Source organism: Myotis yumanensis, unplaced genomic scaffold, assembly GCF_028538775.1.
Source record: "Myotis yumanensis isolate MYYU_CA2020_CCGP unplaced genomic scaffold, mMyoYum1.0.hap1 SCAF_15, whole genome shotgun sequence".
In the NCBI taxonomy this organism is placed as follows: domain Eukaryota; kingdom Metazoa; phylum Chordata; class Mammalia; order Chiroptera; family Vespertilionidae; genus Myotis; species Myotis yumanensis.
In genome coordinates this window covers 54,174,472-54,187,843 of record NW_027223766.1, presented here as the reverse complement: position 1 = coordinate 54,187,843, position 13,372 = coordinate 54,174,472, and the positions used below count along the sequence as shown (strand labels likewise).

The 13,372-nt window shown below is 66.0% G+C and overlaps 2 protein-coding genes across 3 annotated transcripts; both read left to right on the top strand.

The window, feature by feature from the left end:
- The first annotated feature begins 106 nt into the window (after window positions 1–106).
- Window positions 107–4,245, top strand: VPS28 (VPS28 subunit of ESCRT-I). Its single transcript, XM_070392566.1, has 10 exons — window positions 107–209; window positions 1,624–1,688; window positions 1,883–1,911; window positions 2,008–2,045; window positions 2,232–2,321; window positions 2,898–3,003; window positions 3,090–3,191; window positions 3,584–3,637; window positions 3,737–3,828; window positions 3,908–4,245. Exons 2-10 carry the CDS (start codon window positions 1,652–1,654, stop codon window positions 4,023–4,025), a joined length of 666 nt encoding a protein of 221 aa, XP_070248667.1. The 5' UTR covers window positions 107–209; window positions 1,624–1,651; the 3' UTR covers window positions 4,026–4,245.
- A 3,724-nt stretch (window positions 4,246–7,969) lies between these two features.
- Window positions 7,970–12,288, top strand: SLC39A4 (solute carrier family 39 member 4). 2 transcript variants are annotated; one of them, XM_070392580.1, is made up of 12 exons: window positions 7,970–8,215; window positions 8,604–8,888; window positions 9,164–9,359; window positions 9,448–9,590; window positions 9,676–9,847; window positions 10,130–10,302; window positions 10,472–10,627; window positions 10,703–10,834; window positions 10,929–10,983; window positions 11,073–11,225; window positions 11,553–11,740; window positions 11,824–12,288. In XM_070392580.1, exons 1-12 carry the CDS (start codon window positions 8,024–8,026, stop codon window positions 11,950–11,952), a joined length of 1,974 nt encoding a protein of 657 aa, XP_070248681.1. In that variant the 5' UTR covers window positions 7,970–8,023; the 3' UTR covers window positions 11,953–12,288. The 2 variants fall into 2 exon arrangements, with proteins under 2 accessions (XP_070248681.1, XP_070248680.1); XM_070392579.1 differs by having other exon boundaries at window positions 10,914–10,983.
- The last annotated feature ends 1,084 nt before the right edge of the window (window positions 12,289–13,372 follow it).

Genomic DNA, 13,372 nt, shown 5'->3' with positions numbered 1-13,372 from the left:
GGGGCGGGGCAGTGCGGCCACTCGGGGGACCTACGGCGGCGGGGCGGGGCGGCCCCAGGCGCGGCGGGGGCGGGGCGTCCTGTGCGCAGGCGCGAGGGGTGCGCAGGGAGGGCGGCCTGTGCGCAGGCGCGGACGTGGTCGAGCGCCGAGCGGTCGATCGGGGCCCCGCCCCGGCGCCATCTCCGGACCCGGCCGCGGTTCCTGCCCAGGTACTCGGGCTGGGGGGCGGGCCAGGGCCGCGGACCCGACGGGGGCGGGCTGCTCGGGCGCCGGCCTTCGGGCATCGCCGCCCCGCCGAGGGACCCTCGTCTGGGGTTTCCGCTCCTGGGGCCGGGGTGGCGCCTCCGCGCGCGGCGGGTCCCCCTGGACCTGGTGGCAGCCCGGCGGCCCCGCGGCCACATCGCGAGCATCTCCGGATCCAGCTGTGCTGCTCGGGTCCGGTTTGTGAGGTTCAGGCCGTGTTCGCCTGTAGCCGGGGGCATCGGTTGCGTGGCTGAATGGAATTCGCCGACGGGGCCGCCCCCACCCCCACCCGGGCTGCGGGGCTGCTCCGGAGTCTCCGTGTCCCCGCCGCCGCCGCCGCCTCCGGCAGGGCCCCTGCCTCCGTGAGATGCTGCTCGGCCCTCCCTCCCCGCGGACAGCACCGACTCGGCACACGCCTCGGTCTAATGGAGCCTCAAACCCAGCACGTCCGAACCCGGGCACACTCCCCCCGCCCCCGCCCTGCAGACCTGCTCCTCGCCCGCCTCCATCTCAGCGCCCCTATCATCCTGGCACCATCGGACCAAACAAGAGCGCCCCTCGTGACCCCTTACGCCCCGTTCAAGCCCTTCGTGGCCCGGGGGGTCCACCCGCAGACCCAGCTGCGCACCCGTTCCCGCCCACGGCGCCCCCAGAGTCTTGTCCTCAGTCCTCCGGGAGCTCCTGGCCCTGCTGCCCGCCTTCCTTCCCCGGGGACCCCTTGCTCAGACCCCGGGCTCGTCTGTTCTCCCGAACCAGGCCTCACTGGTCTATGAGGACCTCGGGCCCTGCCAGCGGGCTCGGCGTCACTGGTTCCTTTCAGCCCCGCACCTGCCGGGAGGGGGCGTGCAGGAGGCAGCCTGTGGATGTTTCTCTAACGTGGGTGCTTTTCTTTCCTGCGGTCCCTTCTCTCAAAAAAAAAGACCACCCGTTACCTGTGCTGCTCCCTCTGCCCAAACGCTCCTCCTGGCCGTCCATCCACATGCTGCCGCCGCCTCTGCCTGGTCACCAGGCTCCGAGCAGCCTGCCCTTCCCCACACCATGGCTGCTCTCCTTTAAAAATATTTTTTTCTCATTAATTTTAGAGAGAGAGTGGGAAAGAGAGACGCTGGCTTGTTGGTCCACGTATTTATGCACCATTGGTTGGTTCTTTCTTGTATGTGCCCTGACCAGGGATCAGCCCCCAACCGTGGTGTGTGGTGAGGCCGCTCTAACCAACCGAGCTCCTCAGGCAGGGCCCTGGCTGCCTCCGGGGAAGGGCGGCCCCCACACCGCACCCACTGCCCTGGTTTGTTGCTGTTTCTCATCTGTCTCTGCCGAGAGCGGAAGCTCCTCACAAGGCGTCAGGGGTGCCTCTGAGTTGGTGCTGGTTCTGCTCCTCAGGTCTCTGCTGTGGCCGCTGAGCCTAAGGATGTTCCACGGGATCCCAGCCACGCCAGGCGTGGGAGGTGAGCTGGGTCCAGGGACGGGAAGGGCCCAGACTTTCAGCCACTGTAGCAGACTGACCCGAGCCATGGCCGGGGGTTAGGGGAGCATCGATAAGTGTGCCCCCCCCCCCATACGGGGACGTAGCCTGGGGGTGGTCTCAGGAGGGGCTGGGGTGGGTGGACAGACTGCCAGCTCTCTGCCTGCTCTGTTACAGCCCCTGGAAACAAGCCAGAGTTGTATGAGGTGAGTGGCGGGCACCTGCCTGGTTGGCACTGACCCATCAGCATATGCCCAAGTGAACACCAGTCTGTGCCAACATGCTGCCCCTCTCTCCAACAGGAAGTGAAGCTGTACAAGAATGCCCGAGAGCGAGAGAAGTGAGTCCAGGGCCCAGGTCGCCCCCCCAGCACACCCCCTCAGGCCCATGCTCCTACCCTGAGCAGCCTTCACACCCAGGGTCCGAGGGATGTGGGTCAGAGCTCTGCACAGCGGACGCACCCAGTGGGGTGGTGCCTGGCCCTGGGGGCCTCGTGGCCTTGGCCTGACGGACACGCCCCCCTCAGGTACGACAACATGGCGGAGCTGTTTGCCGTCGTGAAGACCATGCAGGCCCTGGAGAAGGCGTACATCAAGGACTGCGTCACCCCCAACGAGTGAGGGCGCTGCCACACACAGATGGGTGCCTGGCCCTGGAAGCCGTGTCTTCCCTCCAGGGCCAGGGTGCTCAGGAATGAGAGGGGAGAGGGGTCTGCATGTGGGCATCTGCCTCCCCCGTCGGGCTGGCAGCCCGGGCACCGTCTGCAGCGTCCCCATGGAGAGGTGCCCACCGCCCTGCTCCCCCGGGTGCAGATGTCCTCGTTGGTGAGGCCTTCGGAAGGCGAGCGAGAGTCGGGAGGGCGCAGCTGAGCCCGGCACCTGGGAGGTTCATGGAGCCTTTATTCAGTGGGACAGGCCCCCAGAGGCCACAAGCTGTGGGTGTGGAGACATGACCAGCACAGTCCCGGAGAGCAGGCACCGGGGAGAGCCTCTGCAGGGCGGGGCTCAGGCTGATCTGCGGTCCAGGCTTGGTTCCGCCCCACCCCCAGAACCTTCCCGTGTAGACCCGATGGACGGTCTCGCCCTCAGTGGTCCAGCTCTGACTCGTCACCCAGCCCCCCTTCTCCCCAGAGCCGCCCTGGGTGGGGGCAGGCAGGGCGGCTGTGCTGGCCCTGAGCCCGTCCTCCCCCCAGGTACACCGCGGCCTGCTCCCGCCTCCTGGTGCAGTACAAAGCCGCCTTCCGGCAGGTCCAGGGCTCGGAGATCAGCTCCATCGATGAATTCTGCCGCAAGTTCCGAGTGAGTCCTGGTGGGGGGGGGGGGGCGGGGGGCGATGTGGGTGCTGTTGAGAAGGGGCCTGGCCAACACCGCTGTGCCCCTCTCAGCTGGACTGCCCACTGGCCATGGAGAGGATCAAGGAGGACAGGCCCATCACCATCAAGGACGACAAGGGCAACCTCAATCGCTGCATCGCAGACGTGGTCTCGGTGAGCCCACCATGGCACGTGCGCACGGCCTGGCTTCCCTGGAGCTGCACGGTCCTGGCTCCTCACTGGCAGGGCCTGTGGCTCAGAATGAGGGGGGGCAGGCTGCTCCCCTGGGCCTTGTCCAGGCCTCTGAGTACCCTCCCTGCCTGAGACCCAGTGGGATGGCCCTGGGTCAAGGCCGCCAGAGCTTCCGCGGGCAGCAAAGTGGAACAGAAGTGTGGGAGGAGCCTGAGGACCAACAGCCCAGGCCGAGGAGGGAGAGGATGGGTTCCTAGGGAAGAGAGGGGCTGGGGGGCGGCCTGGGCCAGATCCTGCGAGGGGTCGCCCCCCCGCCCCCGTCCCTGGTGGGGGTATTGCCTCACACACACACACACACACACACTTGCCCCCAGCTCTTCATCACGGTGATGGACAAGCTGCGCCTGGAGATCCGCGCCATGGATGAGGTGCAGCTCATGGGGGCGGGGGGGGGGGAGGGGGGGAGGCGGGGGGCCGGGCGGGCTGGGCGCCAGGGGAGCGGGGCTCACAGGGCCTCATGTGTGCAGATCCAGCCCGACCTGCGGGAGCTGATGGAGACGATGCACCGCATGAGCCACCTGCCGCCCGACTTCGAGGGCCGCCAGACCGTCAGCCAGTGGTGAGTGTCTGGCCCTTCCAGGTGGCCCTGGGGTCCCTCCCTCCGAGCCCACTCGAGCGCTGTGCTCCCGCCCCCCCAGGCTGCAGACCCTGAGCGGCATGTCCGCGTCCGACGAGCTGGACGACAACCAAGTGCGCCAGATGCTGTTTGACCTGGAGTCCGCCTACAACGCCTTCAACCGCTTCCTGCACTCCTGAGTCCTGGCCTCCCTGCCCGTGCACAGAGCGGACGGAGGAGTGGACGAAGGAGCCGACGGAGCGGGGGTTCTCAGCCCAGCCCCCCAGGAACCCAGCCTCCCAGGACGCTGTCTGCTTCCCTCGCTCCCTGGGCTTTCTGTGGCAGCCCTGTCTGTGTGTCTGTCTACATGTCTCTACCTGGGACCCCCCTTCCCCACAATAAAGATGTTTTCTGACCTTCCTGCTGCTGTGGGCACCCACCCGGGCCTGTTTGTCTGCCATCTGGGCCTCGAGTGGGACCCTGCCATCCTGGAGCTCACAGTTCATCAGGGAAAGGTCAGGGTGCCCTTCAGGGGAGCAGCCTGGGCAAGCAAGGGGGTAGTTGAGCCTCTTCCTGGCCCAGGGGTGGCGGCAGCCCAGGCAGACAGCAACACGCCAGGAGGCCCTGGCTCTGGGTTCCAGGGTGCACCATTTCACCTGTTAGCAACTGTGGGTAAGGGACAAGCCAGAGTTTCATGGTAGCATTTTCTCCTTCTGAACTGTCCTCTTGCTACCTGTGGCCACTACAGGCCACGAAAGAAGGCATCTCACAGCGTTTTACAGAGCGACTGGCATTGGGGGTCAGAGCCAGGGCTGGCGGGAGGGTTGATGGGGACCTCGGGTGTGGGTGTGGGCTGTGCTGGGGGCACCTGTTACTGTGAGGGAGGCCTGGCCCCAAGCAGGTCTGCCTCGGGCCGGCCTGGCCTTTGTGGGTTCTTGACTTGGTGCAGGGAGAGTCCAGATGGATTTTATTTTATTTTTTAAATATATTTTTATATTGATTTAAGAGAGGAAAGCAGAGGGAAAGAGAGACAGAAACATCAATGATGAGAGGGCCGAAACCGGTTTGGCTCAGCGGATAGAGCGTCAGCCTGCGGACTGAAAGGTCCCGGGTTCGATTCCGGTCAAGGGCATGTACCTGGGTTGCTGGCACATCCCCAGTGGGGGATGTGCAGGAGGCAGCTGATCGATGTTCCTCTCTCATCGATGTTTCTAACTCTCTCTCCCCCTCCCTTCCTAGGCCGCCTCTTGAACATGGAACAGAGTGTGAAATCTCGGAGGGAAGGTGGGGGGGGGCGGGTAATCAACCAAGGACCTTGTACGCATATACAAACAGACAATGGGATGGTGAGGGGCGGGGGCGGGGGGGTGGGCTGAAGGGGATTAATGGGGGGGAAATGGGGACATATATAATACTTTAAACAATTTTTTAAAAATAAATAGGCTCGCCGAACCGGTTTGGCTCAGTGGATAGAGCATCAGCCTGCGGACTCAAGGGTCCCAGGTTCGACTCCGGTCAAGGGCATGTACCTGGGTTGCGGGCACATCCCTACTGGGGGCTGTGCAGGAGGCAGCTGATCGATCTCTTTCATTGATGTTCCTAACTCTCTATCCCTCTCCCTTCTCTGTAAAAATTCAATAAAATATATTTTTTAAAATAAATAAATAAATACATAAATAGGCTGCCTCCGGCCTCCCCCCCCCCCCACTGGGGATCAGGGAATCCAACCGTGACCTCCTGGTTCATAGGTCGATGCTCAGCCACAGAACCACGCTGGCCAGTTTTCTTCCTGTTTAAGGCTGAATGCTGTTCCATGAAATGGACAGGCCAACACTTGGCATGTGAGTGAGGTCGGCAGGAAACACTTGGCCCTGGACCTAGGACACTGCCCTGAGCCGGACACCCTGCTCAGAGTCAGGGGCACCGACCAGGTGCAGGTGAGGAGGGGCTGCCCAGAGGCAAGGCTGGCTCCCTGGGGCCTGCCCCTCCCCCCAGGTGCCAGGGAGACAGAGATGAGGCCAGGGGTCAAAGGTCTCAAGAGGCAGCTGTAGCCCCCCCCCCCCCCCCCCCCCGCAGGGTTCCTCCCTCAGCAGCAGGTGCCAGGATTCCCTTTGCTGTTCAGGCTGAAGAGGACAGGACCCGTATTTACGTGCGGACGAAAGGGGCCACATGCTGACCTGACAGCTCAGGGGAGGCCTGCGTGGCTGCCTGGCAAACTCAGACCAAAAGTCACCTCAAAGGAGGGTCTGAAATTAAACTTTAACTAAAGCAGTGATGGTGGGTAGTCACGTCCCAGGCCGCTATCTGCACTGACAAGATCAACAACCTTTACCTTCACTGAGCCTGTCTGTCTTTTTGCATCTATGACAACGTGTCCTTGAAATGTCCGGTAACGTGTGACTTCCCTTTTGCCGGAGCCCTTGGGGCACAAGCTAATGTGCTGGGCGCCAGGACAGAGACCACAAATTCCTTCACTGTTATCTTGTTCCTGCATCCACTTAAGTATGTGTCTATCATTCCCCTTTTTATCCAATCCCAGGGGTTTCCCTGCTTTGCTTTCTCCCGCCTCTCTGCTCTATCACCAATGGATTTCATGTGACCCACCTACATCCCTCCTTTGATTGCGATGTATAAACACAGAGGTAACGATAATCCGCTGAGGTTCTGCTTCCTGGCAACCGTGGGCAGTTTGGCTCAAATAAACTCACAAAACTTCTTCACAGGTCTGAGCGTTTTTATATGAACACACGTGTCCATCTGTGAGCAGACACCTGTTCTCCACGTTCTGGCTGCTGTGACTAAAGCTACTGCGGACACGGGCGTGTGGATGTTGTGATTACAATGAGTTTATTAGATGGGACGATGCCCGAGGGGCCTGGGGACGAAGGAGAGGGCCTGGCACCCACTGGACAGCACTGCACCAGCACAGAGGCCGCTGGGGCCCCCTCTGCCCCGGCCGCCCAGAGCCACGCGGGGCATCAGTGGGAAGAGGGCGCGCAGGCAGAAGCGGAGGAAAGTGGACCAGCACTGAGGTCCCTGAGGCCTGCCAGCAGGAGCCAGGCCTTCCAGGGGGCAGGCAGAAGCGGAGGCCTTTCCCGGAAGCTAACAGGCCCCAGGCAGTGGGTGGCCTCGGCTCCAGCCAGCGAGGGGTCCTGGTGCAGGGAAGATGGGCTCAGCCGTCAGAACGGTGCGAGGGGAGCCTGAAATCCAGCTCCCCTCCTCACTGAGCCAGTGTCCCAGAATCACCTGAACCCCACCGGGCTCCTGCCCCTTCCCTCGCCGCCGCCCCGCCCCGCCCCACCGCCCCCGCAGATGGCCCGTGGCATTGTCCTGGGACTGGGCTCCTGCTGCCGGGAGCTCCCCACCCCCCACCCCCACCTCACTCAGGCAGGGCCCAGGGTCAGGAGGCAAGGCTGGCCCTTCCCCCAGATGCCAGCTCGGCAGACGGGTCAAAGGCTGAGAGGGAGCCTCGGGGAGCGGCCAGGCCAGACGCCACACCCAAGAGGCCCTCCCCAGCTGCCGACGGAGAGACAAGCAGGCTCCCCGCGGGCCTTGGCCATTTCCTGAGGAATTCCCCAGGAGCCTGGGGGAGGGGAACATGACTCAGCCCACCTCCCACAGGGAGACGCAGCCCAGGGCCCAGGAGGAGCGGCCCCACGTTCTCAAGGCTCTGGGGGTGCTTCAGCTCCTGGAGCCAGGGAGGACCCCTGGGAAGGGGTGGGAGGGGGCCCTCAGGTGGAATGTCGGGGAGCATCCTCGCTTGGGGGCACCCCCGAGAAACAGCACTGCAGGAGGTGATGCCCGAGGCCCTCAGGGGAGCAGCAGGCAGGAGTGGACCTCCAGGCCATGCGTCCAGGGGCGGGGGCCCTCACCCCCGCCTCACCCCCCGCAGGCAGCGGCTCCTGGGCCCGGACGGGACCTGTCCTGGATGCTCAGCCCGTGTCAGACAAGCACAGAGGCAGCAGGAAATTCCAGGAGAGCTTCTCCTGCCCCACAACCACCTCAGGCCGCTCACCCCCCAGGCAGTGGCTCCTCGTTTTGGGGAGGACCTGCCCCTGGAATGGTTAATCTGCGACTCTGCTGATAGCCAATCACAGAGCCCAGCAGGAAATACCTGGGAGAGAGCCTGAGCCTAGCCCCAGTCTGGCCCCAGGCAGCCCTCTCCCAGTGTGCCCGCCTCCGTGGCGGTGGCTTCGGCATGGCGGTCTGGACCCCTCAGAGGCCAGGGCTGCTGCTGACGGTGCTGGTGGTGACCGTGGCGGCAGCCCGGCCTGCTCACCTGCTGACTTCGAGGTCCTCGGCCCAGGGCGCTCTGGACCGCGTGGCTCTGGGCGGCCTGTTAAATACGCTTGCGGCCCGTGTGCACTGCTCCTCGGGGCCGTGTGGAAAGGTAAGCGCCCCACCCCCACCCGACCGGTCGCCTTGGGCCCGGCCCTGCCCGCTCCTCCCCAGGGACAAACTCCAGGAGGCGGGCAGAGGCCAAGTGCCCCAGTGCCGTGGCCCTGCCTGGGGCTCCAAGCCCAGCCTTCTCCTGCCTGGGAGCGGGGCCGTGATGGGGACACGAAGCTCTGGGGACCCAGGGCCACCTCTCTCGTCGGCCCCAGGCAGTGATTCCAGGGAGGAACCACCTGGAAGGGGGGACCACTGCCTGGGACCCCTGTGTGTGCACCCCTGTAATTGAGGGGAGTGTGTGGGAACAATGGATGGGGGGGTGGGGAAGCAGCAGCTCCCCGGGGCCCCCAGGTGCCTGGCCCCTGCTCACCTGTCTCTGCCCACAGTGCCTGTCTGTGGAAGACCTCCTGGCCCTGGGCCGGCCTGAGGGGCCGGGGCCAACCCCAGTGTCGGTCCTGGAGCCCGAGCACATCCCCCGCCTCAGTGCGGCCGCTGCCCTCTATCTCAGCGACCCTGAGGGCACCTGTGAGGACATCCAGGCTGGCCGCTGGGCCTCCCGAGCTGACCACCTGCTGGCCCTGCTCGAGGGCCCTGAGGCCCTGATCCCAGGCCTGAGCAGGCTGCTGCGGAGGATTCAGGTCCGGACCGCCGGCCTGCCCTCCGCAGAGGAGGTGAGGGCCAAGGGGGACCGAAAGGAGGGGACCCACTCTGAGGGTGGGCTTGGCTGGGGGTCACCTTGGGTGTTCACCACTGAGTGGGGCAGGGGCTTCGGGAGCCCTGGAGGGGCCCTGGCCAGGGGACAGGGAACAGAACGGGCTCCTGGGGCCCCAGGAGAGGAGCTCAGCTCAGGCCTCAGGTGAGCAGGAGGCGGGGGTGCCCTGGGGAGGAGACTCTGGGGGCCAGGAGGCCCACACGGAGTGCGGCTGAGGCCCTGCCCCTCCCCCAGGCCTGCGTGGACCTGCCTTGGCTGCTGGACCAGGCGGCGGGGGCAGGGGCTCCCGGCAGCCCCGGCCCCGTGTTGGCTGCTCTGCTGGACCACGTCCAAAACGGGTCCTGCATCCACGCCCTGCCGACCCCCCAGTACTTTGTGGACTTCGTGTTCCGGCAGCACCATGGGGACACTCCCAACATCACACTGGACGGTGAGGCCTGGGCAGGCCCCGAGTGGGACGTGCCCCCTGGGAGGGCAGGGCCGGAGCCCACACAGACTGGTTCTGTCCCCTTGGCCAGAGCTGGCGGCGCTGATGCAGCACCTGGGGGTGGGTGGCACGGCCGTGAGCCACGGGGACCACGGCGACGACCATCACCACCACCGTCTGAGAAAGAGGGCCCGCCTCGCCCCCTCCAACAGCAGCGCCAGCGTGTGGGACACAGTGAGCAGCCCCGGGGCCGTGGTCCTGGGGATGGGGGGTCCCCCGGGCTGCTCCAGTCCTGACCTCCAGTCCTGCCACCCCCCAGGTTTGCCTGGATGCCAGGGACGTGATGGCCGTGTACGGGCTGCCTGAGCGGACGGGGGTGTCCCCAGAGGCGTGGGCCCTACTGAGCCCTGCGCTTCTCCAGCAGCAGCTGAGTGGGGCCTGCAGCCCACAGCCCAGCCACCCCGCCCAGGACCAGCTCAGCCAGGCGGAGAGTGAGTGCCTGTCCCCAAAAGTCAGCCCGGCCACTGTGCCCAGGGGGGCTGGCCACATGGCAGAGGGGCTGCCCAGGGAGGAGGGAGTGGGTGCTGAGCTGTGGGAGAAGACAGTGGAGTGGAGGGGTCACAGGAAAGTGTGGGAGGCCTGGGAGGGAGGGGGTGGAGCTTTAAGGAGGAGAGAGGTCAGCGTGAGCAGAGGCCTGGCCAGTCCCTGACCGCCTACGCCTGGTGAGGCTGGGGGAGGCCTCCCTGGGTCCTCACTGCCCCCCACCCCCTCAGAGTACTTGTACGGCTCCCTGGCCACCCTGCTCATCTGCCTCGCCTCGGTTCTCGGCCTCCTGCTCCTCATCTGCACCAGCTGCAGCAGGGCCACCCACTACGTCATCCAGACCTTCCTGGGCCTGGCCGTGGGCGCGCTCACCGGAGACGCCCTCCTGCACTTGACGCCCAAGGTCAGCCCAGCTGGCCAGGACCCTCCCTCCCCACCCCGGGGACTCCCCTGCATGGTTTTCCTTCCAGGCCCACTCTCCTGGGCCCTTCCCTGAACCCTAACCTCTCTAATTCATTGGTGGGGGGGGAGACCCTGAGGCAGCCAGCCCTGTGCCCCTGCCCCACCCCCAGGTCCTAGGGCTGCACCAGCATGACGGGCACAGTGCGCTCGGAGGGGACCACGAAGACCACGGCGCGCAGGCCATATGGCGCCTCCTGGTGGCGCTCGGGGGCCTGTACACCTTCTTCCTGTTCGAGAAGCTCTGTGACCTCCTGCTGCCCCAGGAGGTCAGGCTTGTGGGGACTGGGTGGGGAGGCCGGTGGGGAGGGGGTACAGTGGGCCCTAAGCCGTTGTCCCCACAGGACCTGAAGGAGGAGCCCTGCAGCCACAGTGAAAGCCATGGCCACGGCCACAGCCACGGCATGTCTCTGCAGCTGGCGCCCAGGGAGCTCCGCCAGCCCAAGCAGCCCCAGGAGAGCTCCCGTGCAGACCTGGTGAGCCTCCCCTTCCAGTGCCTGCACCCCGAGCCCCACCCAGGCTCCCGCTGCTCCCCTGAGGGTGACCTGACCCCAGCCCCCCGACCCCCAGGTGGTGGAGGAGAGCCCTGAACTGCTGAGCCCCGGGCCGCGGAGACTGAGTCCAGGTGAGCCCTGGGGAGGCCCCAGGAGGGTTGGGGGCCAGGGGGCTGGCCGCAGCCGGGCCGATGCTGACCCACGCCCGCCGCACCCGCAGAGCTGAGGCTGCTGCCCTACATGATCACGCTGGGCGACGGCCTGCACAACTTCGCCGACGGGCTGGCCTTGGGCGCAGCCTTCTCGTCCTCCTGGAAGACGGGGCTGGCCACCTCGCTGGCCGTGTTCTGCCACGAGGTGCCGCACGAGCTGGGTGAGCATCGAGGGGCGGGACTAGCTCGCGGGGCGGGGCCTGGGGCGGGGGCGGGGCCTGATGTGGGGTGGGACTAGCTCGCGGGCGGGGCCTGTGACGGGGCGGGGCCTGTGGCGGGGGTGGGACTAGCCCGCGGGGCGGGGCCTGTGGCGGGGGCGGGGCCTGATGTGGGGTGGGACTAGCTCGCGGGCGGGGCCTGTGACGGGGCGGGGCCTGTGGCGGGGGCGGGGCCTGATGTGGGGTGGGACTAGCTCGCGGGGCGGGGCCTGTGGCGGGAGCGGGCGGTCGGGCGCGGGCTCAGGGTCTGACCCAGCCCGCCGGCCGCAGGGGACTTCGCGGCCCTGCTCCACGCGGGGCTGTCGGCGCCCCGGGCGCTGCTGCTGAACTTGGCCTCGGGGCTCACGGCCTTTGTGGGCCTCTACGTGGCGCTCGCGGTGGGCGTCGGCGAGGAGAGCGAGTCGTGGATCCTGGCGGTCGCCATCGGCCTCTTCCTCTACGTGGCGCTCTGCGACATGGTCAGGGCCGGGGGCGCGGAGGGGGCGCGGGGCGGCCCTGGCGGGGACGCCCGGCCGGCCGCTCACCCGATGCCCCCTCCCAGCTCCCGGCCATGCTGAGCACTCGGGACCAGAGGCCCTGGCTGCTCTTCCTGCTGCACAACGTGGGGCTGCTGGGCGGCTGGGCCATCCTGCTGCTGCTGTCCCTGTACGAGGACCTCATCGCCCTCTGACGCCTCCTCCCCGCTCTCCAGCCTGGAGCCTGGCTCCTGGCCCTGCGCCGGCTCCGTCCCTGGACCTACAGCCGGGGACCTGGAGAGCCCAGGCCGCTGAGCACCCCCTTCCCCATCCCCCGGCAACCTGGTTCCCAGACATTCCTGGGCCGTGGTTGATCCTGGGCTATGAACCAGGAGGTCACGGTTCGATTCCCAGTCACATGCCCGGGTTGTGGGCTCCATCCCGTGTGGGGCGTGCAGGAGGCAGCCGATCCATGATTCTCAATCATCATTGCTGTTTCTGCCTCCCTTTCCCTTCCTCTCTGAAATCAATAAAAATATATTTAAAAAAAAGACATTCCTGCCTTTGTTGCCCAATCTGCTCTTCCTTCTGGGGAGGGAAGGGTCCCCAACAAGAAAGGCCCATGAGGGGGGCAGTGCCGGGGGCTCTGGTGAGCAGCCCACAGAGCTGTGCTCAGGGGTTTCCAGGCAGCCAGCCAGCACCCAACCTCCAGCCCTCCCCTCCCTTCCAGGCGACTGCGCTCATGGAGGAGAATCCTCTGCCTGGGTTGGAGCTGCACCCCACCTACCGCTGCCCCCCCCCCCCTCCACGCTGCTCCTTCAGGGTCCGTCTCTCTGAGCCCGACCACCTCTCTCCCACGGACGAGTTCTTGTTCCCTTGTTGGGGCACTTGCCCGGCCAGTCTGACCGGCCTGTGGGCCCAGACTTACTGGGTTATCACTGGACCCTGTGATGTGGGCACCAGACTGTCCGCGGGCTGTGGATGTGGGAGTTCGTGTTCTGCCTCTGCTGCCTCCTCAGCACGTCCCCACAGTCCTGGCTCCAGGACTTACGCTCTGGAAGCGGTTTGGTGTGGCTCCGAGGTCACCCACCCCCTGGGCATCCAGGGGCCCCTCCTGCACAGCTGCCGTGCCCAGACGGGGAGCCTGGTTGCTGACGTGAGCACGTGGCCAACTTGCATGCAACACACATTTATATCCCATGTTCTCCGGTGTGTCTGTATTTTCTTTAGTTCTTATGATTCCGTTTCTAAGGCCCAGGCCTACCCGAGCACCTGGGGCGATTCCCTACCAGGGGAGGAGAGGTCCGCTTAGCTGTGTGCGGTCCTGGCTCCAGGGCCCTCAAAGTGGACGACTGCGCCCGGCCCGGGACGGGAGCAAGGTCAGGAGAAGACCGCTGTGCTGGGGGGAGCGCAGGGAGAAGTGGGGGGACTGGGCCTTCAGCGCTCGGCTCGGTGGTCACGGTGCGGAGGTTGCTCTGCGGGCGGGAACACAGCTGAGACGCCACGCGGGATGTGTCCGGAGGCTTTCCTAGCCCGGGCTGGTCGGGGCTCCCCCACACCGGCGAGCGGCAACTGCCCGGCGCCCCTTCTCTCCTGGCCTCGCTCACTTCGGCGCCAGCTCCGGGCACAGCGCCT

Excerpts from the sequence above, each read along its gene's own strand:
- VPS28 (XM_070392566.1), top strand. The coding sequence starts at position 1,652 with ATGTTCCACGGGATCCCAGCCACGCCAGGCGTGGGAG. Across the intron at positions 1,689-1,882 it reads AGCCACGCCAGGCGTGGGAG|CCCCTGGAAACAAGCCAGAG; the intron begins GTGAGCTGGGTC and ends GCTCTGTTACAG. Across the intron at positions 1,912-2,007 it reads ACAAGCCAGAGTTGTATGAG|GAAGTGAAGCTGTACAAGAA; the intron begins GTGAGTGGCGGG and ends TCTCTCCAACAG.
- SLC39A4 (XM_070392579.1), top strand. The coding sequence starts at position 8,024 with ATGGCGGTCTGGACCCCTCAGAGGCCAGGGCTGCTGCTGACGGTGCTG. Across the intron at positions 9,591-9,675 it reads GCGCCAGCGTGTGGGACACA|GTTTGCCTGGATGCCAGGGA; the intron begins GTGAGCAGCCCC and ends GCCACCCCCCAG. Across the intron at positions 10,835-10,913 it reads AGAGCTCCCGTGCAGACCTG|CCCCCCGACCCCCAGGTGGT; the intron begins GTGAGCCTCCCC and ends ACCTGACCCCAG.